This window comes from Crocodylus siamensis, chromosome 4 (assembly GCF_052110815.1).
Source record: "Crocodylus siamensis isolate JL-2025a chromosome 4, ASM5211081v1, whole genome shotgun sequence".
In the NCBI taxonomy this organism is placed as follows: domain Eukaryota; kingdom Metazoa; phylum Chordata; order Crocodylia; family Crocodylidae; genus Crocodylus; species Crocodylus siamensis.
In genome coordinates this window covers 26,229,279-26,250,930 of record NC_143398.1, presented here as the reverse complement: position 1 = coordinate 26,250,930, position 21,652 = coordinate 26,229,279, and the positions used below count along the sequence as shown (strand labels likewise).

At 45.7% G+C, this 21,652-nt stretch overlaps 1 protein-coding gene across 1 annotated transcript in view; it reads right to left on the bottom strand.

The window, feature by feature from the left end:
• PRKAR2B (protein kinase cAMP-dependent type II regulatory subunit beta) overlaps positions 1–21,652 on the bottom strand; it is a 185,429-nt gene that overhangs the window by 53,579 nt on the left and 110,198 nt on the right. Inside the window, exon 3 of the mRNA XM_090042027.1 lies at positions 1,656–1,708. Coding sequence (XP_089898153.1) covers positions 1,656–1,708 — 53 coding nt within the window. The remainder of the gene's footprint in view (positions 1–1,655; positions 1,709–21,652) is intronic.

The window sequence follows — 21,652 nt, the reverse complement described above, 5'->3', positions numbered from 1 at the left end:
ATGACCACATCCTTAGCTCTCACTGCCTCTGTAAGCTGACCTAAGAATTCCTGGTCGAGCTCTTCTCCCTGGTTGGGAGGTCTATAGTAGACTCCCACCGTTAAGTCTCTCTCCCCTGGACTGCCTTTTACTCTAACCCAGAGCACCTCAGAGTGCCCCCCCTCTACCCGCTTGCTAATTAACGAGGAAGTATATTCCTCCTTGATGTAGAGTGCTACTCCTCCACCTTTCCTTCCTATCCTGTCCTTCCTGTATAGCCTGTAGCCCTTGACACTCACCGCCCAGTCTTCATCAAAAGGCTGGTGAATTTGAAAACATACCTAATGACAATACAGTAACAGTGTGAAGCACTACTACATTTATACTTGCACAGTTAGAGTTGTACCAATACATCAGTCCACATCGCATTGGCACCAATAAAAGGAAAATTGACATTATCACCACTTGGCTTATTTGGCTGATGTGGCCAGTAAGGTTGCCAATAACTGCTGTGTGCATGGGTGCAACTACAGCATGCACACGGCCAGGAATGCAGCTCAGCAGCTTGGAGAGCAGCACCTGGCCGGTAAATCTGTTGGAGGGAAGGGGCATGGGGGTGTAGATTGAGGCCTCCACAAGTGAGGAAGAGAGTAGGGCTGGGGCAGGCACTGCCTAGGCAAGGTGAGGCATGGGATGGAGTCAGGAGGGGCTCATCCGGGGGTGCAGGGGAGGCAGCTCCTGCCTCTGCACATACCCCCATGGGAGGCATGGGGGGTACGTACCCCCGGATTTGTGCACAGGGCAAGGGTGGGCTGCCCACTGCGCACTCAGGGCTGGCAGTGGTGCTGGGCTCTTCCCGGAAGGGGGCTGAGCTGGGGCTGTGCTCAGGCTGGGCAGAGGTCATGGTGCTGGGAGAGGTGGGCTATAGCTGCTCCAAAATTTGCCATAGACACCCCATCAGTCGATATAGTTCATTAATAATTGGCCACTGGCATCAGCTAAAAAAATCTTTATCAGGGCACCTCTATACACAGACACCATGCCACTAGAATCTAATCTATTTTTTTGCATTCTTTTGGGATACCTTAAATTCAAACGTTATGATACAAAACAAAATTCTAATGTTCTCTGGACATGCTTCAAACATATCAGTTTATAGGTAACACCAAATGTTTGACCATTAAAAATTGTGTTCTATTTCCTACAAGTCTTTTCCAAAGAATTTTCCACATGTTCTGCATCAGCTATGGGTTAATTTACATAATTCTTTTCACAGGGTATATAGGAGGCTTCACAGCATCAGAATGAACTATTGATGTTCTATCTTAGAAAAGAATATTGATCTATCTCAGTTAAGGATATGAACTTGCATTCCTTAAAGTACCTTAAGAGAAGAGACTTTAGGCAAATATTAAAAAAGTTCTCATTAAGAGACAATGTATAGAGGCATAATTAATCAGAGTATTTTAAAAATTGGGTCCCACATAGACACTGTTGTAGGGATCAATGTCTTTCAGAACAGCCTTCGTTACTATCGAGGGACACTACAATAAGGAAGCATTTGAAAAATAATAGTTAAACTGGTTGGTCTCATAATTACTGTAACTATTCATATTTTTATTATTTCTGAAGTCTGAGAACTAAGAAGTAAGTCAGTCTTTCAATAAGTTAAATACCCTGGATTCTATGTCATCCTCCTCTTCATCAGGATTGTAAGCTTCTGCACACACTATAAGAAAACAAAAAAAGAACAGTCTAAGATAAAGCAACATAATGTTTCATATGCAATTATAAAAATGAAAGGAAACACTTTATGGGCCAAATTCTATTCCACCTATTAGGTGCATAAGTGGCTTTAGGTACCCAAGTACAATTTTATTCCACCCTGCTTGAATCTCTGAAAATACATTAACATGTCTACTTTTGTACCATGCTGTCATATTAGCTTTAAGTCACAAAAAAGGAGTGAGTAGGAGAACCAACCCACCTTTTGTATTAGCAATTTTTTGGGACTCAGGCAGGGTGGAACAAAATTGCACTCAAGTACTTAAGTCCACCTACACCACTCAGAGGTGAAACAGAATCTGGCCTGATGTGCAATACTGGATTGCAAAGTAATTATATCACTCCAACTCTTATTTTTGTCCTAATAAAGCCACTGTTTCAGGAAGCGTCTTGCAGTTAAATATTTGTATTTAAATATACATACACCAAAATCTGCAACCTCAATGTCTGAAGTACTCCCTGAACAGCTTACCATGTCAATTTTATAAAACTGATGTTTTCCAAAAAAACTTAACAGGTCTGGTACAGCTCCTCCTGGGAAAGACACCCACTGAGTTTACAGGAACTTGGATTAGGTCCAAAGTAAGTAGAAATATGCCCACAAAAGGAAGCTTGAAATCTGGTGAACAAATCCAATACTGTAATGCTATATAAACACAATATTCTTAGCAACTGTTTTATGGTAGCTATAGTATTTCAGTGATGACTGAGGCAGATTTAGGATGCCCTACTTACCTATCAACAAAGCTAACTAGTAAAATAAGCACAGAACTGCACAATCCTGTAAATCTACTAAGGCTGTACACTCAGTCTCACTCTTTGCACCCAATTCCTGATTCTGTGCATGTAAATGAGCACGTGTGCAGGTAAATGTCAACACGCTGTACTGCTCTCCTGCAGTGTAGGATCTAGGAAAACATTCAACCCCATATTATGGTCTAGCAGATCTCAGTAGTAAGCTCATTTCATCCTCTGAATTCTCTCATGTGAGCAGATCTAATAAAACTAATTTAATTTGATATCATTGATTTGATTATCCCAGAATCACCTATCTCAATAAGATTTTCTGGACATTTTCTGGACCTATTGAAAAAGAAATGGCTGTCATTAGGCTCATCCATGCCAAATAATTATTTCAGTCTCTTTCATGTAGCCTGAAGCAGAATCAACACATTATTTTTTTTTCTTCTTTTGATGTCTCTACTCTTACTTCACTCTTCCCTGCTACATGAGCACTATGACTCAATCTCATTTGTAAGGTACTCTTAGAAACCTCCCTCATAAGATATTTCTGGATGATGTTCTTTTGTCATTATTTTATATCTTTTTTGATTTGTCTGATCTTTTTGCCAAAAGCAAAGAAAGCATCTTGTCATTCTTTATTTGTTGTATCTTGTAATTTTTATCACAGATCTCTTCAGCCCATAATTTCACAGAAGTATAGTAAAACAGTGCTAGGAGACATCTCGGTACATCAGACACTCCAACCCTGCTACAGAAAGTAGGACCATTTCTGTTTAAGCCAGCCCAGACAAATGCTTCTGTTATGCCAGTGGCTTTCAACCTGTGATCTGTGACCCCTGGGCGTCCTCACGCTCTGTCTAAGGCATCCGCATAAAATTACTATGATCAATCAAAAGTATGTGAATACCCAGACTTACAATTCACAAGGGTCCGCCCCTCCCTTCAAATTTTTTTAGCGGTCCGCAAATTTAAAAAGGTTGAAAACCACTGTCTTATGCTGTACTTAATGTTGTACTTAAAAATACTGTACTTCAAAGCTTCCAATGCCAGGGGTCCTACAGCCTCTCTAGGGATTTGATTCTAATACTTAACCACCTTCATACTTAGAAGTTCTTACTAATATCTAACCTAAATCTTCCTCATTGCAATTCCAGCCCATTACATCTCGCACTGTTCCCTTGCAGACAAAGACAACTAGCCTCTTTAATACATTTTTGGAACCTGAAGACTCTTGACAAATCTGTATTGACTGTTCTTTATCTTGTTATCCACCATACACTTAGAAATAATTTTATAAAAAATAGTCCAGTATTTCATCAAGATGGCAATGCTAGACTGACCTGTCTGTAATTCCCTGGATCTTCCTTTTTCCCTTTTAGAAAATTAGGCATTATATTTGCCTCTTTCCAGCCTTGTGGATCTGATCTTCATGAGCTCTTAAAAATAATAAGCAATCACTCTGAAATAACCTCAGCTGGTTTTTTTGAAAGCTCTAAGATGAACCTTATCCAACCCTGATCATTTCAAAACATCCAGGTGGTCTAAGTAATATCTAGCCTGCCTTTCCCTATTCTATGCTGAGAAGATACTCTCTATCATAACAGGAAAGTGAGAGAGAGAGAGAGAGAGAGAGTGTAGTGTTAAAAAAAGATCAGCTATCACATGACAATCACACACACATACACACACTAACACACTTCAGCCTCCTCTGTATCTTCCATTATTATATTCCTTTCCTCATTCCGTAAATTTCCCTTGCTCTCTCTCTCATTTCTACTGTATTTATAGGATGCTGTTTTCTCCCTTTTGTTTCCTGCTAGTTGAATCTCAAGTTATATCTTGACCTTTCTGATTTTGTCTCTATGTGTCCATACTGTAGTAATCTTATATTCATCCCTACCAATATGGCTGAGTTACCAGTCCCTTGTAACAAGTCTGTATCAGACCCCATATTCAGACAGAATATGCTCTTGTGGAAAGGAGACAGATTAGTTAAATCATTATTTGTGGTCTTGTTTGTTCTTTGAAGAAATAAGAAGGAAATAGATCTTTCCATTAATGGGAAACTTTAAATACTGGGTTAATGAAGAAAAATCAATCTGGCTTCTTTCTAACACTTTGGAGCCTGTCCTAAACTTCTTGAGTGTATTTACATCATTTGCACAAAAAATGATGCTGTTCTGTTTTACCTCACTGCTTCATTTCATCTTTTCTATCATCATATACTATGTTCTGTTTTTTTAATTTTGTGTAAACTAATAGAATGGATAATTTTACTGCATATTTTCAGCAAAAACTTTAAGCTTTAGAAACGTTTTTTAATTGTAAATAATTTTGTTTATTGTATTATTTTGGCAAATGCTGTAAATAAACTACTGCTACTATTACTACAAGTTAGTCCCTCATTATGCTTGTTATCCTTACTTCATATTGGGATAACATACTCTTGTACCTTTAATATTGTATCTTTAAGAAATAACCACCTCTCCTGGACTCCTTTTTCCCCTACATCTGCTTTGCTATGGGATTATGCTTACCACTTCTCTGAATCTTTTAAGTCTGGTTTTCAAAAGTCCAACATGTTTATTCTACTGCTTTCCTTCCTTTTTTTCCTTATGATCACTCACTCTATCATTTCATGACCTCTGGTCACCCAAGTTGTCGTCTACCTTCAGATTCTCAACCAAATCCTATACACTAGTAAGCAACATGTAGGGTATATCTACACAAGAAGTTTAGTGCGGACCTGCCTAATTAGCTCTGCTATAAAGTCCCAACATCTACATGTGCAGCCCTATTAGGTCACAGGAAACTAATTAATTCCACTGCAGCCTTAAGGCAGTGGAAGAGTGTAGGCAGCTTCAGGCTGCTTGCACTCTGCTGCCATAAAGCAAATATATATCCATCACAGTGAAGTGACACAATTTAGTACTACCTTTTGTCGCAGACACATTGTGGCACAACAAGAGGTGTGGACGTGTACTTGCTGTCATTTTATGCTTCTATAAAAATGTTTATGGCAGCACAAAGGTGATGAAATATATCTGTTTCTCCCCTTAAAGATGTTACAGCTTCAGTTGTGCTCTGGCACGTTAAACCCTTGCTTTTGGCACAGGTTACCTTAAAAAATCATAAAGGCATTTAAAATAAGAGCAGTTATTAATTAAGAGGTGTTAAATCATTAGTTAGAGGGTATAACTGCCATAAGTACCTTCTCAAAGTTTCAAAGGTATGCCACTACAGCTGAAGTTTATTTTTGATTTGTTTTGCTCAGGTCATTCCAGGGTATTTTTTTGATGCTCTGGGGAAATAAAATACATGCCCATACCTTTAGTTGTGCCACAATGTCTCTGCAACAAAAAGTAGTACTAAATTGTGTCACTTCACTATGATGGACGTATATGGGGCTCAGAGGCCCCAAGCCCAGCTTCCTTCCTATCATGTGACCCTGTCTCCTGCTGCCAGGGCCCAGATACTGTTAATTCTGCCTTTAGCAGCCTGTCCTCTTCTAGCTCCTGGCTCAGTTCATCCAGGTACCTTCTACCTGCTGCTACTTTACCCACAGGCTCCCTGAAACCTGCCACTGGCACCTTCCCTGTAACAGGGGCAGAGGTTCCCAGTTAAAGGAAAAATTACTTCAGAAACAAATCAACTTCTAAACTGAAATTAATTTACCATATTTACTCAAATATAAGATGGCCCTGATTATAAGAAGAACTGCCAAGAACTGGATTCTATATATGGAAAATGTATACATTTGATATAATTTTCTAGGTATATAATCTAACTATTGGAGGTTTGTCTTGAATTTGTCCCACTCCCATTACCACAGCAAGGAAAATAAATCTGACCCCCCTCTACTTCTTTTCCCTACAGCCCATTCTCCCTCTCCTTACAGTCAGATCCTGCTCTCCTTGAGTTCATGGAAGTGAGAAGCAAATTTCAAATAACTAACCTTGAAATAAACATAGCTGTAGCAATTTGCATATAGCACCCATAGATATAGGCCATCCAGAATTGATGCATTTTACCTTTTTTGAAGCTGCTGCAAGTTTTAGCACAGGTACTCCATAAACATTTAGGTAGCACTTTGGCACCTACTTGTATATAATACAAACTTTGCATTTTGGCAACCCCAGGCTCCGAAGCGAGATGCATATCCCATTGTGCCCTCATGAGCACTGGGATCTGCAATGACCCCCAGCCTAGCCAGAGGTAAGTAGGGTCCCGTGGTGGGTGGGACTTATCCCAGCTGTGGGAGAGGCAACTGAAAGGAGCTGAGGAGGGTCACCCCCCCCCCCCGGCTCCTGCTTGTCCCAGCCCCCAGGGAGCCACACAACCAGTGCCACCTGGCATGCGAGGCAGGGAAAGAGGGAGGCACTCACCTATTTCCTTCTTCAGTGGGAGAGGAACCAACCCCCCCAGCCCCCTGAGAGCAGTGCAGCACTGGTGGAGCCTACTGCACATGCGCAGAGTTTAAAAGAAGCCGTGCTTTGGCACCCAACTCTGGAACGAGATGCATGGGCAGATGCCCGTTGTGTCTCCATGAGCCCTGGGACTCCCAAAATGCCCAGCAGGACCCCCAGACAACATCCAGTCTAGCCAGAGGTAAGCAGGGGACCATGGTGGGATGAACTCAGCCCAGCTGTGGGAAGGCAGCAGAGAGGAGCTGAGGAGGGTCACCGCCCTCCCCTCCCCCGGCTCCTACTTCACGTAGCACCCCCCCCGGGAGACACGTGACCAGAGCCTCACAAGCAGAACGCGCAACCAGGCTTGCTTCTAGGCCGGGCACGTGAGTTAGCGCAAGACATGTGCAGGAGGGGCACAAGGCCCTAGGCAGAGAGCCTCATGGGAGCAGTTAGCACAGTAGTAGCCAAGGTTCCCCCCTGCAGCTGGATCCCTTCCTTCTGGTACTTCTGAGGCCTCCATTCAGATGGAACCCATGGTTTCGGCCTCCATTCAGATGGAGCCCCTGGCTCTCAACTGTGGGGGCTGCTTGGCACAACTTCAGGCACATGGGATAAGGAGTACTGCAACCTCCTCTTCTGAGGTTTGCTCTGTATTGGAGTCTCTGGAATCCCAGATAGTGAAGCTCCAGACCGCCGCGCAGAGGCTGTGTGCTATCAGGGATGGCAAACAGGGAACTGACTCCTACTTCCAGGCCTTCACCGCAGGACAGAAAAGCAACCTAGGTCACCTGGCAGGACCAGGGAGGTCAAGAGGCACTCTCATACCATCCGGCCAGGGGGCTGGATAAAGGCTGTTGTCAACTCCAAGGCTCACTGCCCCAGGGTCCCCATCCCTCAGCAGGTTAGGATGCTCAAGGGAACCCACTCCTACCCTAGTTCAGGAACAGAGCTTCTCCATGAGTACAAGGAAGCCTAGGGCCTCCAACAGGACACTTACTTGTCTGTACACTAATGCTAAGACCTTAGGGAATAAACAGGAGGAACTGGTCCTTCTGCTGAACAAAAATGACGAGGATCTCATAGGGATCATGGAGACCTGGTGGGACTCCTCTTATGACTGGACTACCGGTATAAATGGCTACACTCTATACAGGAGAGATCATGCTGAAAAAAGGGGCAGGGTGTAGCGCTCTATGTGAAGGAGAGCTACGCGTCCCTACAAGCTGGGATTGGCACCCAAGGAGGATGATTGGAGACCTTTTGGGTTAGAATACAAGGGGAATGTAGTGAAGGCGATACAACGGTAGGAATCTACAACAGACCCCCATACCAGGAACAAGTGCTTGACCAAGAATTTGCCAGGGAACTGGCCGAGGCTGCATGCTCTCGGTGCATGGTCATCACGGGAGACTTCAAGTACCTGGACATATCACGGGATGAGCACTCGGCCAAATCTGATGGGTCACAAAGTTTCCTTACAGCAATGATGAGTTAAACCTGTCCCAAGAAGTTTATGGGCCAACAAGAGGCAAGGCACTGCTGGACCTGGTACTGGCCAAAGGGGATGATCTAATCAGTGACATAAGAATCAAAGGGAAGCTGGGTGACAGTGACCATGAATTGATCACTTTCACTATCCATCACAAAGCTGGCAAGTCAGCCAGCAATGCAGTAGTCCTCAACTTCAGGAAAGCTGACTTTCATAAGCTTGTTCTTGAGGCCCTGAGAGGCCATGATTTCACAGGGAGGGGAGTTCAAGATAAGTGCTTGTTCCTTAAGGAAGTGATCCTAGAAGCACAAGGGGAGTCCATCCCAACCCATAGGAAAGGTGGTAAAAGGTCTCAACAACCCCCATGGCTCAACAGGCAGGGAACTGATGGACCTCCTCATCTAAAAAGAGAGGCGTATAATGGATGGAAGACAGGAAACACCACTAAGGAGGAGTATGCTGCACTGGTCCGCACCTGCAGGGAGCGAACTAGAAAAGCCAAGACTGCAACTGAATCAAAGACAATAAAAAAATCCTTCTTCAGATATGTGGGGAGTCAAAAGAAAAACAAGGGCAACACTGCACCCCTGCTAAACCAGCTGGAGCAGCTGACTACTGACACCCAGGAAAAAGCCAATTTGCTTAATGACTGCTTTGCATGAGTTTTTCACCCTGCCAAACATGATTTGGGATGACCAGGGTGAAGATGAATATATGCCCACCTTTGGCATGGATCTTGTGAGGGAGCATCTTGAGAGGCTGGACCCCCACAGATCAGCTGGTCCGGACACACTGCACCTAAGAGTGCTAAAGGAACTGGCAGACATCACAGCACAGCTACTAGCAAGGATATTCGAGAACTCCTGGCACTCAGGCGAAGTATCTGAAGATTGGAAGAGGGACAATGTGGCGCCCATCTTCAAGAAAGGGAGGAAAGAAGACCTGGGAAACTACAGGCCAATCAGTTTGACCTCAATCCCTGGGAAGATTTTGGAAAAAAATAGCAAAGAAACCATTCTTGACAGGTTAACAGAAGGCAACATTCTGAGGGATAGCCATCACAGGTTTGTTGTGGGTAGGTCTGGCCTAACTGATCTCATTCCTTGTACTACCAGGTGACATATCACCTGGACAAAAGGGAAGAAGTTAATGTCACATAGTTGGACTTTAAAAAAGCCTTTGACCTGGTGTCCGATGATGGATTGTCTTAATGGAAAAATTGGGCAACTGTGGCCTCAACTACTCCACAGTCTTATGGCTGGTGAACTGGCTCCGAGGCCAGATACAGAGAGTAGTAGTTGAAGGAACCGAACCAACATGACACTTGGTGACTAGTGGCATCCCCCAAGGCTCCATTCTCAGACCTTAATGGCTTCATAGACAATCTGGACACTGGTGTCAAAAGTGGACTGGCCAAGTTTGCTGATGACAGCAAATGTTGGGGAAGAGTGTCCACACTTGAGGACAGGCTGGTGATCCAGGCTGACCTGAATAGGTTTGCAAGTGGGTGGATGAAATCCTGATGGCATTCAATACAGAGAAATGCAAGGTGCTCCACCTCAGGAATAAACCCCACATTACACTTTTAGGTTTGGCAATGCTACTCTCACTAGCACCATGACTGATCACAAGATGAATATAAGCCACCAATGTGATACTGCAGCTGGCAAAGTGAACAAAACTCTGGCTTGCATCTACCCATGCATCTTGAGCAAGAACCAGGATGTCATGTGACCCTGTACTTGGCCTTGGTGAGGCCACAGTACTGAATCCAATTCTGAGCTCCACAATTTAGGAAGGATGTGGAAAAGCTTGAAAGAGTCCAGAGGAGAGCTACATGCATGATCAGAGGGCAGAGAACAGGCATCATGAAGAGAGGCTACGAGCAATGGGACTCTTCAGCCTGGAGAAGTGCAGGCTCAGGGGTGATATGGTGGCAGCCTATGTACATAAGGGGTGTGCATCGGGATCTGGGAAACACCTATTCACCAGAGCACCCCAGAGGATGACAAGGTCCAACGGTCACAAACTCCGGCAAGACTGTATTAGGCTGGACATAAGGAAAAAACTTCTTTACTGTCTGAGCTCCCATGGCCTGGAACAGACTCCCCCCCCAGAGGTGGTGCAAGCACCTACTCTGGACACTTTCAAGAAACATTTGGATGCTTATCTTGCTGGGATCCTTTGACCCTTGCTGACTTCCTGCCCTTTGGGCAGGGGGCAGGACTCGATGATCTTATGAGGTCCCTTCCAGCCCTACTGTTTATGAAATCTATTATATTCAAAGCCAAAAGGCTCATGATTTACCATTTAGTCCATTGGGCTGGTACCCAACAGAGTCAATAGCATTTCAAGTCATGGTGGCCCCATAGCTCAGCACTGTTCAGTATGTGTGTGTACTCTGCATACAAAGGATCCATGACTGGAACCAGGTGTTCTTGTCCTGAGATCCAAAATGTATTCTGCATATCCAAAAATGTATATGAAGATCATAGAATAATAGAAAATTAGGCTTGGAAGGGACCATTGGAGGTCATCTAGTCCAACCGCCTGCTCAAACAGGACCATTCCCAACTAGATCATCTCAGCCAAGGCTCTGTCTAACCAGGTCTTGAAAACCTCCTAGGATAGAGATTCCACCACCTCTCTGGGTAATCTGTTCCAGTGTTTTACTATCCTCCTAGTGAGAAAATTCTTCCTAATATCCAAACTAATCTTCCCTTGCTGCAACTTGAGACCACTACTTCTTGTTCTGTCATCTGCCACCACTGAGAACAGTCTAGCTCCATCCTCTTTCAAACCCCTCTTCAGATAGTTGATGGCTGCTATTAAATACCCACTCAGTCTTCCCTTATCTAGGCTAAATAAACGTAGTTCTCTCAGCCTCTCCTCCTAAGTCATGTCCCTCAGCCCCCTCACCACTTTTGTTGCTCTCCACTGGACTTTCTCCAAGATGAGGCACAGGGCAACCTGATCTGCCATCACCTCATGGAGGGCAGGGCCACACTAATCATATGCTATAGGCCAGCAGTTCCCAAACTGTGTCACAACCCCAAATGGGGTCACATCAGTGGTTAGAGTTGTGAAAAACAGGGGTCCGGGTTTTCCATTCAATGAGGAAAATCACGTTTCTCCTTTAAAGGAGAAAAATCATCTCCTTTAAAGGAGAAAAATGCGGGAAACAGATTTCCCCTAGCAAGCTGGCAGAGTTCCAGACTGCAAGGGGCTGCTTTGGGCTGGGGGGGAGTGGGGAGGGCAAATGGAGACAGGGGGCAACCACATGCATGTGTGCATGCACATGCATGTGGCAGCCAAACAGTGATGGACAGCAGCTCCCTCCAGGTAAGTCTATGGGAATGGGGAAGGGAGCACAAGAGACACGTTGGGGGGGCAGAGGGGACACATGTGACATGTTGGGGAGTGAGGGAGGGCACAGATAATGTGACAGAGGAGGCTGGGGGGCAAGGCAACATGGCAGGGAGGCACATGCCCCCTCCAAGGTTTCTGCTCCAACAGCGGGGCATGGGGCTACAATGGGGCTGGATCAACTCTGGGCAGGAGCTGCCTCTGCAGCCCAGCAGGTGGGATCCACCACAGGAGGGAACGCTGCACTGTCATGGCTGCCAAGGTGAGGCATGGCAGTGGCATGAAGTTGTGCCCCTGCTGCTGCCAGGTGGGCAGGGGGCACCTCAGCTTGGCAGCCATGGCAGTGCAGTGCTCTCTCCCATGCCAGGTCCCCCTCACTGGGTTGTGGAGCCCCTGAGGGGAGGGCAGCAGGGTGGGGAACCCTGAGCCCACAGCAGGTAGCATGCATCTTCCCCCCCACCCCACAAGCTGTGCTCTGGAGATGCTGCCAGCATGGGAGGGGACAGAGTTGGGGGTGGGGGGAGGGAGCTGGGCTCCGTGCTCTGCTCTGGCCACAGCAACTGCCACCTCTGGCAGGTTACAGCTGGGGCTCAGCGCTGCTGAGGGGGTGGCAGGGGGCCCTGCCCTGGGGTACCTGGAGGCAGTGGGGGGATGCAGGTTGGGTGTAAAAGGCATTGGCAGGGCCAGGGGGCTATGGCTTGGGAGTAAGTGGCACCAGCAGGGCTGTAGGATTGTGAGTCAGAGGTGAGGGCCAGAGGACTATGGGTTGGGGGTGAGGGGCCATGCTGGGGAAAAGTTTTGGTAGCACTTCTATAGGCTGAGGGAGGAGGGGACAGAGTGATTCTTGGTGAACTGTACAGGGTCCCATTCGGTGATGTTTACCAGACATATAAGGCTGGTGAAGAAACTGGAATAATTGGAAATGGGAAAGAAAGGTGCAACTTAGCTGTGGGAGTGAAGAGGAAAATTAAATGTTTGTAAAGTAGTGGCTCACCACTACTTAAATAAGAGTCAGTGCTGAGGGGGACAGTGCTCAGTGGGTACTACCATATACGTTATTTAAATGGATTGCATTAACTTATCCTTGTGGTAGATTCCCATCAGCATTTTTGCAAAATATGGGCCATGTATTTTATAGTCATGCTCAAGTGTTGGCTGCATTTAAATTAACTTCATAGCTGGTTTCCCTTACTGAGCACGTGCTGCTTTTAGCAGCAGTTCAAACACAGACAGTATATTTAATGTGGTTTCTTTGTATGTAAATGTAAGATAAGGGACTTTTTTTCTCCATGATATTTGAGGGAAAGAACCTCATCTTATATTTGAGTAAAAATTGAAATTAAGTATCTCTTAGCATAAAGAAAGAGATACATTGCATATATTGTGCCATGCCAGAAAAGTAAGGGGACTTCAATAACTAAATAAATGAGATGCTATATATAATCATCAAATAATTTATTATACTAAAAGTGGGAAGGAAAAAGTCTGCATATTTTACAGTTCTAAATATATACTTTGCATAGACAATAAAAACACTAAATAGAAGAGTTATGATGTGTCTCACTATTTTTAATAACTCCTCTACTCTGCACTGTGAATAGGGATTTTTTCCTTTATAGTTTACATTTAAGCCTTGCAATATTTATCATCAGTTTCTGACTTCCATTTTGCAAAGATGATTTTTTTAGTTGAAAAGAACAGTCTTTTCTTGTCCTTAATCTATTCAAAAGAACGTGGTTAGCTGGAGTTCACAGTACTAGAAACTGAATTTCTGTCCTATTCTAAATGCTTTGATTCAAGAATGAATTATTCAAAAATTAAACTCATTAGACCCAAAAGGCTCTGTAATTGGAGTCTTCCATAATGGGGACCCATTAATGCATGGTTTACACTTGGTAAAGGCTCTTTAGTACAGTTCAAGAGCTGTCATTTGCCAAAGGAATTAGTCAACTTCTATCAAGTAACTATCATGAGACAGCGCAACACCTTTGTATCACCATAAATATTTTATGGTGGGAAAAAGGCCAAGCAAACAGATGTCCATACCCCTTGTCCTGCCACAAATGCCCAAAATTTGTGGCTACAACATAGGTGGTATCAATTTGTGATGTTTATTGTGACAAATGTCAGGTTTAAAGTGTGAGTGCACAGTTCACCCGGAGCACCCATGCTCTCCAGCTGTCCCAGGTAGGTGTTCCCAGAACTTGAGGGGTCCAATTCTGTACCCCACAGGAATTCCCATGCTAGATTGGGCCCCACAAGCCATGGGAGCACCTGCCTGGCTTTACCATCTTACAGAGACATCCTCCAGGGGAGGAAAGCCAGGATTCTCCTGTTTAGAACAACATACCCCAGAGATTGTTCAGAGCGTGCCTCTCTGTAAGTAAGACACCCCAGCTTTCCCCTCTACAGAGATGTGCCACAGAAAATCTTCAAGGTGTGTCTCTATAAGTTGGGAACACATCAGCCTCTGTCCTGCAGGATTGGGCCACTGTCTTATGCAGGACAACAGGCAATGCAAGTTTTGCCTGATGAAGTAGATCAGCTATGGCACAACATCCTGCCACAGCCAGTCTACTTAATTTGGCAACATCTGTTTTCACCCCAAGATCAAGGCTTAGTAATGTTATGCAATCTACAATTAAAGCAGCAATATCATAGCTACTATACCAGATTATTGCTGGTATGTAAGATCATTAGTGATCCCAGACTCCTGATGCAGAATGGGATGTATGACACTGCACAGGCACCAGGGCATTCAAAGAAAGTTATGGTCACAAATAGAATAAATCATTTTCTTGTTCAGTCGGCCTGCTCCTTGGATGTATCTGGCTCAATTCATTGTGAAGTGCTTTTTTCTTGAGCTGCTTTGAAATATATCGCTAACAGTGAAATACAGATATTCCCCCTTCTTAATAGAAACAGATTTTCATTCCAAAATATAAGTTTAGTTTACACCTATGGAATTAGATATCAATTTTATTAATGGGCTGCATCATAGAGTAATAAATGTCTAGTTACATACCTACTAGAAAGAACATTATTATAAAACTCCGGCACTCATAGACATGCACATATGAACAGGGGGAATAAAGACCAGTTTCTCCACCACTTATCAGAAGTAAATTATTCTTATCTCAAATAGAAAAGGAATTTGAAAATATTTCTAATGCACTGTTTAGGCAGCACACAATTAGAATACAGGGAATGAATGTAGTCAGTCAGATACATATTGCAGAGTCTCTTAACTTCCTTTTCTCAATAGTTATCTTCTTCAGAAAGTTTGTATGAAGAAAAATTTTCCATAACAGAGAAGCCTTGGATCATTCTCTCCATGCTGCCATGGAAAGATTAGTGGCAATAACAGGGTCCCAGTATCTACCCTCCATCTGCATCTGATCCAGGGTGAGTTATTCTAACCCATACCTGGTAAAGGTTGCTTGTCCCTAGTGTAGACTAGTATACAGTCTAATACGGGGGTGGGCAATTATTTGGGCCCACCGGCCACACAGGCAGTTCTGGGAAGCTGCGGTGTGCCAGTCAGCACTCCACCCCAACAGCATGGAGCCCACGTGCCACCATCAGCAGCACAAAGCCCCAGCCCTGACCCTGGTCCACTCTACCTTTCTAGGCAGCCCAGGTAGCAGCAGTGGCTTTTTCTGGCTGCTGCTGTTGCTTGCCCCAGCTGTGGAGCTGCCCCAGCCCCACTACATGCCCAAGGGGCAGTGGGATGTCCCATGGCTGGATGGCACCTAGGCCAGACAGTCCCTTGTTTGCAAGCCATATTTTGCCCACCCCTGATCTAACAGCATTCAATGATTTCCTCTTACAAAGAGTTGTGTGACCTTTTCTGCCGTTCTCATAGTCTGGAGAGCAGTTCACAACACTGCTAGGTGTTATTTGGAACATGTCTGTAATGTGTATAAATATTTGACAATGTGTGAGCTAACACAGAGCTCTTTGTGAACATCTGTACTTTATTCTTGCTAACACTGGAAGGTATAGACAGCTATACGAGAGGGAGAGAAGTCTGTCTTGCACATCATTGACAGTAGCTGTCAACTGCAGAATTCCTGTTTATTGGTCATGTCAAAACTAGCAGATTTCAACTTGCTTCTCAATTCCTTGTTTAAGTATGCAATATTAAGCCAATTTACTTAGAGCTATTGAATGAATAAATCCTAAACAATATTACAACTTTTGCTCAAAGTAACTCTTCCAATGCAATATATAGAATTCAAAAGCATTTTTGTAGGTTTTGTATGTGATCTATAATGCCATCTAACTTTTATATTACTTGACCCCTTTAAAATAAAACTGTCCTTTTTCATTTAAACCAAATTTGCTCAACAATTTTACTATACACAATACACAACAAATAAACACCCCAAGAAAAGTAAAAGACTGGAATACCACATACTCATTTTTTAAATTAGCATGACTTATTATATTAATATCAAATGCATATAATATTTTAAAGTTCCAATAATAGCTTATCTTATCCTAAATGTTCTTTGGCCAATCTAAACATTTTTGTAATTTATATTATGTACCATATAAGGTTCAAAAACATGGACTATCAAAAAAGCACTAAAATAGTTACTGATGATTTTTACAGAACTATGTAAACATTCTGAACAAACTATTTAGATCCCTTCTACTGTACTTAAGTAACTACTTTAAAAAGATGTAACAGAAACATAGTCCAACAGCTTTATCATAGACACATTTTTCAAATCTGTGTACTTACCGTTAAGCACCTAAATCCATATTTAGGAACCTAAATACAAGTGGTTCGGTTTTCCAAGGTACTGAGTACCCACCCATCTCTGACTTAAAACAGGAGTTAGGAATCATGTACCCACATTTGAAAAGGATGTCAAGAGTGGAGATAGTGACAAAGTGATACATATTTATAACATTAAATAGATAGCAAAAATAAACATTCACATAAAACAACAAAGCAGCCAGATGCTATCCTTACTTTTCTTCAATCCCAACACTGTTTGCTGCCACTTCTACTCTTATCATGTGTCAACCCAGCTTGTAAAAGAGATAGCTGAAATCATGGGCATGGAGGAGGTCTTCAAAAGCCTGAGATGAGGGAAGAGAGGAGTTGGAATGTTTTACGAAGCTGGAGGGAACAGGAAAAGAACCTAACTAGTCAAGCCTATCAACACTCAGATAAGGCAGAAGGCACAGACAGATTTGCAATTTTTTGCACTTTTTCTCAAGCAAAACCAAGGAAGTGATTCTTCCAATTTACTCACCATTGGTGAGAACCCAGCTGAAGTACTGTGTCCAGTTCTGGGCAGTGCACTTCAATAAGGATGTGGAAAAACTTGAGAAAGTGCAGAGAAGAGCCACCTGTATGATCAGAGACTTGCAAGACAAGCCATACGAGGAGAGGCTGTGGGACTTGGGCTCTTCAGCCTAAAGAAGAGAAGGCAGAAAGGGGACTTGGTAGCAGCTTATCGCTACGTCAGGGCCGTACATCATGGGACCAGTGAACGATTGTTCACCAGGGCACCCGTGGGGAAAGCTAGGAGTAATGGCCACAAACTCAGGGAAGACCGTTTCAGGCTTAACACTAGGAAACACTTCTTCATAGTTAGGCTGTCCAGACTGTGGAATAAACTCCCTCCAGAGGTGGTGCAATCACCTACCCTAGAAATTTTCAAAAGGAGACTGGACAGTCACCTTGCTGGGGTCACCTGACCCCAGTTGTCTTTTCTGCCTAGTGCAGGGGGCTGGACCCAATGATCTTGTAAGGTCCCTTCCAGCCCCTAACAATCTGTGTGTGGGAGCAGGAGATATCTGTGGGGGTTGGAAGCACTGGGGACAGACCCTGACTCTTCCAAAGAAGGAAACGGAGATGCTCACGCCACAGAGAACTTACCTCTGAGGCAGGCTGGAGTGGAGAAGGAGCCATGCCAACCACTATTTCACCGCCTCTTAAAGCAGCTGTCAATCAAGCTGGGTGGCAGCCAGCTGATGGTGCCAGCTGGGGCTGCTGCTGCGGGAGATTTAAAAATTCTGCCAGAAGTCAGGCAGGGGAAGTCAGGCAGGAGAATGCCGGGTGTGCCAAGACCTGGCGCACTGGCAGGAGTGCCCCCATTGACACTGCCCCACAGCAGAGGAGCGGCAGCAGTAACTGGCATCTGGCTGGGAATGGGCAAATACCGGCCCTGGAGCATTAGAGCTCCAAGGCTGCAATTCTCCCTAAGAGAATCACCTGACTCTATCTGCTCAGACCCTGAAGCCAGTATCTTTGGCCTCAGGGTAGCCAGGCTGACTGTTGGAGCCTGCACTGTACCCACAGTTGTGGGGCGGATGCCCTTTTTGGTCGACACAGGTGCCATAGGCCCAAGTTGGGGCAGGAGCACGAAGACCCAGGCAGCTGGCAAGTGGACCAGATGTAGGTAAGGCAGAGCCCTGAGGACCACCGCGCCAACCCGTGAGTATCCCGCCTTTGGGTCAAGGGGATAGGGACACCAATGAACCCCCTCCTTCTTTACATTTTCTATCAAGGTAAAAGAGGGAAAGGGGCCAGGAGGCTTCCCTGGCTGACCAGAGAAATCCAGGGCAGACTAAGGGCCAAAAGGGGAGCACATAAAAAGTGGAAACAGGGAGAGATCACCAAAGAGGAATATACCTGCTCGTGCTTGTAGGGAGGCAGTTAGACAGGCCAAAGCTACCATGGAGCTGAGGATGGCAACCCAAGTAAAAGACAATAAGAAATTGTTTTTTAGATATATAGGGAGTAAAAGGAAGGCCCAGGGAGGAACAGGACCCCTGCTAAATGGGCAGAAACAATTGGTGACGGACAGAGGGGACAAGGCTGAACTCCTCAACGAGTTCTTCGCCTCAGTGTTGCTAAGCGAGAGGCATGACAAGTCTCTCACTGGGAGTGTAGGGAGGCAGCAGCAAGGCACCGGACTTCCATGCGTGGACCCTGAGGTGGTGCAGGGTCACTTGGAAGAACTGGATGCCTTTAAGTCGGCAGGCCCGGATGAGCTCCATCCGAGGGTACTGAAGGCACTGGCCGACATCATTGCAGAGCCACTGGCGGGAATATTTGAACGCTCGTGGCGAACGGGTCAAGTCCCGGAGGACTGGAAAAGGGCCAATGTGGTTCCCATTTTCAAGAAGGGGAGGAAGGAGGACCCGGGTAACTATAGGCCAGTCAGTCTCACCTCCATCCTTGGCAAAATCTTTGAGAAAATCATCAAGGCTCACATTTGTGAGAGCCCAGCAGGACAAATTATGCTGAGGGGAAACCAGCATGAGTTCGTGGCAGGTAGATCATGCCTGACCAATCTAGTCTCTTTTTATGACCAGGTCACAAAACGCCTCGACGCAGGAGGAGGGGTGGATGTCGTATACTTGGACTTCAGGAAGGCCTTTGATACGGTATCCCACCCCATACTGGTGAACAAGTTAAGGGGCTGTGACTTGGATTACTGCACAGTCCGGTGGGTGGAGAATTGGCTGGAGGGTCGCACCCAGAGAGTTGTGGTGGATGGGTCGGTTTCGACCTGGAAGAGTGTGGGCAGTGGGGTCCCGCAGGGCTCGGTGCTTGGACCGATACTCTTTAATGTCTTCATCAGCAACTTGGATGAGGGGGTGAAATGTACTCTGTCCAAGTTTGCAGATGACACTAAGCTATGGGGCAAAGTGGACACGCCGGAGGGCAGGGAACAGCTGCAAGCAGACCTGGACAGGTTAGACAAGTGGGCAGAAAACAACAGAATGCAGTTCAACAAGGAGAAATGCAAAGTGCTGCATCTAGGGAGGAAAAATGTCCAGCACACCTACAGCCTAGGAAATGACCTGCTGGGTGGCACGGAAGTGGAAAGGGATCTTGGAGTCCTAGTAGACTCCAAGATGAACATGAGTCGGCAGTGTGACGAAACCATCAGAAAAGCCAATGGCACTTTATCGTGCATCAGCAGATGCATGACAAATAGGTCCAAGGAGGTGATACTTCCCCTCTATCGGGCGCTGGTCAGACCGCAGCTGGAGTACTGCGTGCAATTCTGGGCGCCGCACTTCACGAAGGATGCGGATAACCTGGAGAGGGTCCAGAGAAGGGCCACTCGTATGGTTAAGGGCCTGCAGGCCAAGCCCTACGAGGAGAGATTAGAGAAACTGGACCTTTTCAGCCTCCGCAAGAGAAGGTTGAGAGGCGACCTGGTGGCTGCCTATAAGTTCGTCAGGGGGGCACAGAAGGGAATTGGTGAGTATTTATTCACCAAGGCGCCCCCGGGGGTTACAAGAAATAATGGCCACAAGCTAGAAGAGAGCAGATTTAGATTGGATATTAGGAGGAACTTCTTCACAGTTCGAGTGGCCAAGGTCTGGAACGGGCTCCCAAGGGAGGTGGTGCTCTCCCCTACTCTGGGGGTATTCAAGAGAAGGTTGGATGTGTATCTAGCTGGGGTAATGTAGGCCCAGCACTCTTTCCTGCTTATGCAGGGGGTCGGACTCGATGATCCATTGAAGTCCCTTCCGACCCTAGCATCTATGAATCTATGAATCAAGTCGTGGCAGGAGAGTTGGGGTACCCTGGGGCAGGAACATACTCACAGTGCCAACTGGGGGTGCCACACAATAAATCTATCACAATAAATCTATGAATCCATAGTTTAACTGAATCAGAGATGTAAAGCTTTCATAAGTACTAGTCACCAGATTTCTGATAGGCTGAAGCAAGTGCCTCAGAGTCCAGTTGGACCTGCAACAATACAGGCAAATGGCTTAGATGGCACATGTAGCCAGGTCCTAGGCCACAAGTTAGACTCATGAGCCACTTCCAGATAAACACAGATGTTTGGTTCTCTAGGGACAAGCAGCAGTGGCATACCCAGGGAACGCCCATGCCATGTGCTATTTAGCATGCAGCAAGTTACCCTGGGGATGGTAAGGGAGGCTGGGACTAGCACTATGCTGGCCTCACCAGCCTTACCTGGGGCCCCTGGGGCCTCCCGGGGCTGCAGCAACAATGACTCTCCTGGGTGTAGCCTGGCTGGGAGCTACAGCACAGCTCCAGGCAGCCTGGCTCCACTTTTCAGTAGCACACACTGACCGTGCATGCACTGCTCTGGGTTTTTTTTCCACAGGTTGTTTGACCCCGGATATCAAAAAACCCGCAGAAAAAAAAAAGGTGCAGCAGTGCATGCACGGGCAGCATGCCCTTGCAGCACGGAGGACACCTGATTGTGTGGTATGTGGTGCTGCAGACATGTCTGCGGTGCCATATACTGCACGGCTGTGCTCATCTGGACTCATCCACAGGGTGTGTCCAAACAAGCATATATGGACCTGTTGTGGCATCTCAAACCAGTTTGAGATATCATAAGAGGCATGCTAAGAACAAAAAAATGTTCACCACGCTGCATATTTGCAGTGCAGACTCTAAATTTGATACCAGTAAATCCTGATATTAAAAAAAAAAAAAAAGTGGAAAAAAAGCAGTGTACAACATGCTTCTGTAGCATTCCCCAAGGCAACTGGAGGCATCTGGTTCCAGTATCTCTATGCCTGCCCCATGCCCTGCTGCTCCACAGGGTGGATGTGGGGGGAGTCGGGTTTGTCCGTGGGTGTATGGGGTTTGTGAGGTGGATTTGAAAGGGGGGCCACCACACCCCCACCCACCCCCACCCGCTGCAGCACACAGCCCCCAGCACTGGCAGCAGTAGCCAGCTGGGCTGTTGGAGCCATGGCATTCTGCAGGCACAGGCCTGTGCTGGCACCTGACCCAAGGTCTGTACATGGCAAACGGAGCTGACCTAGCCTGGCCTGGTCTGCCCTGCTAGCATGCACCTTCAGACAGGACCAGGACAGCTCCACCCACGGCTCCTGTTCACAGGCATGTGCT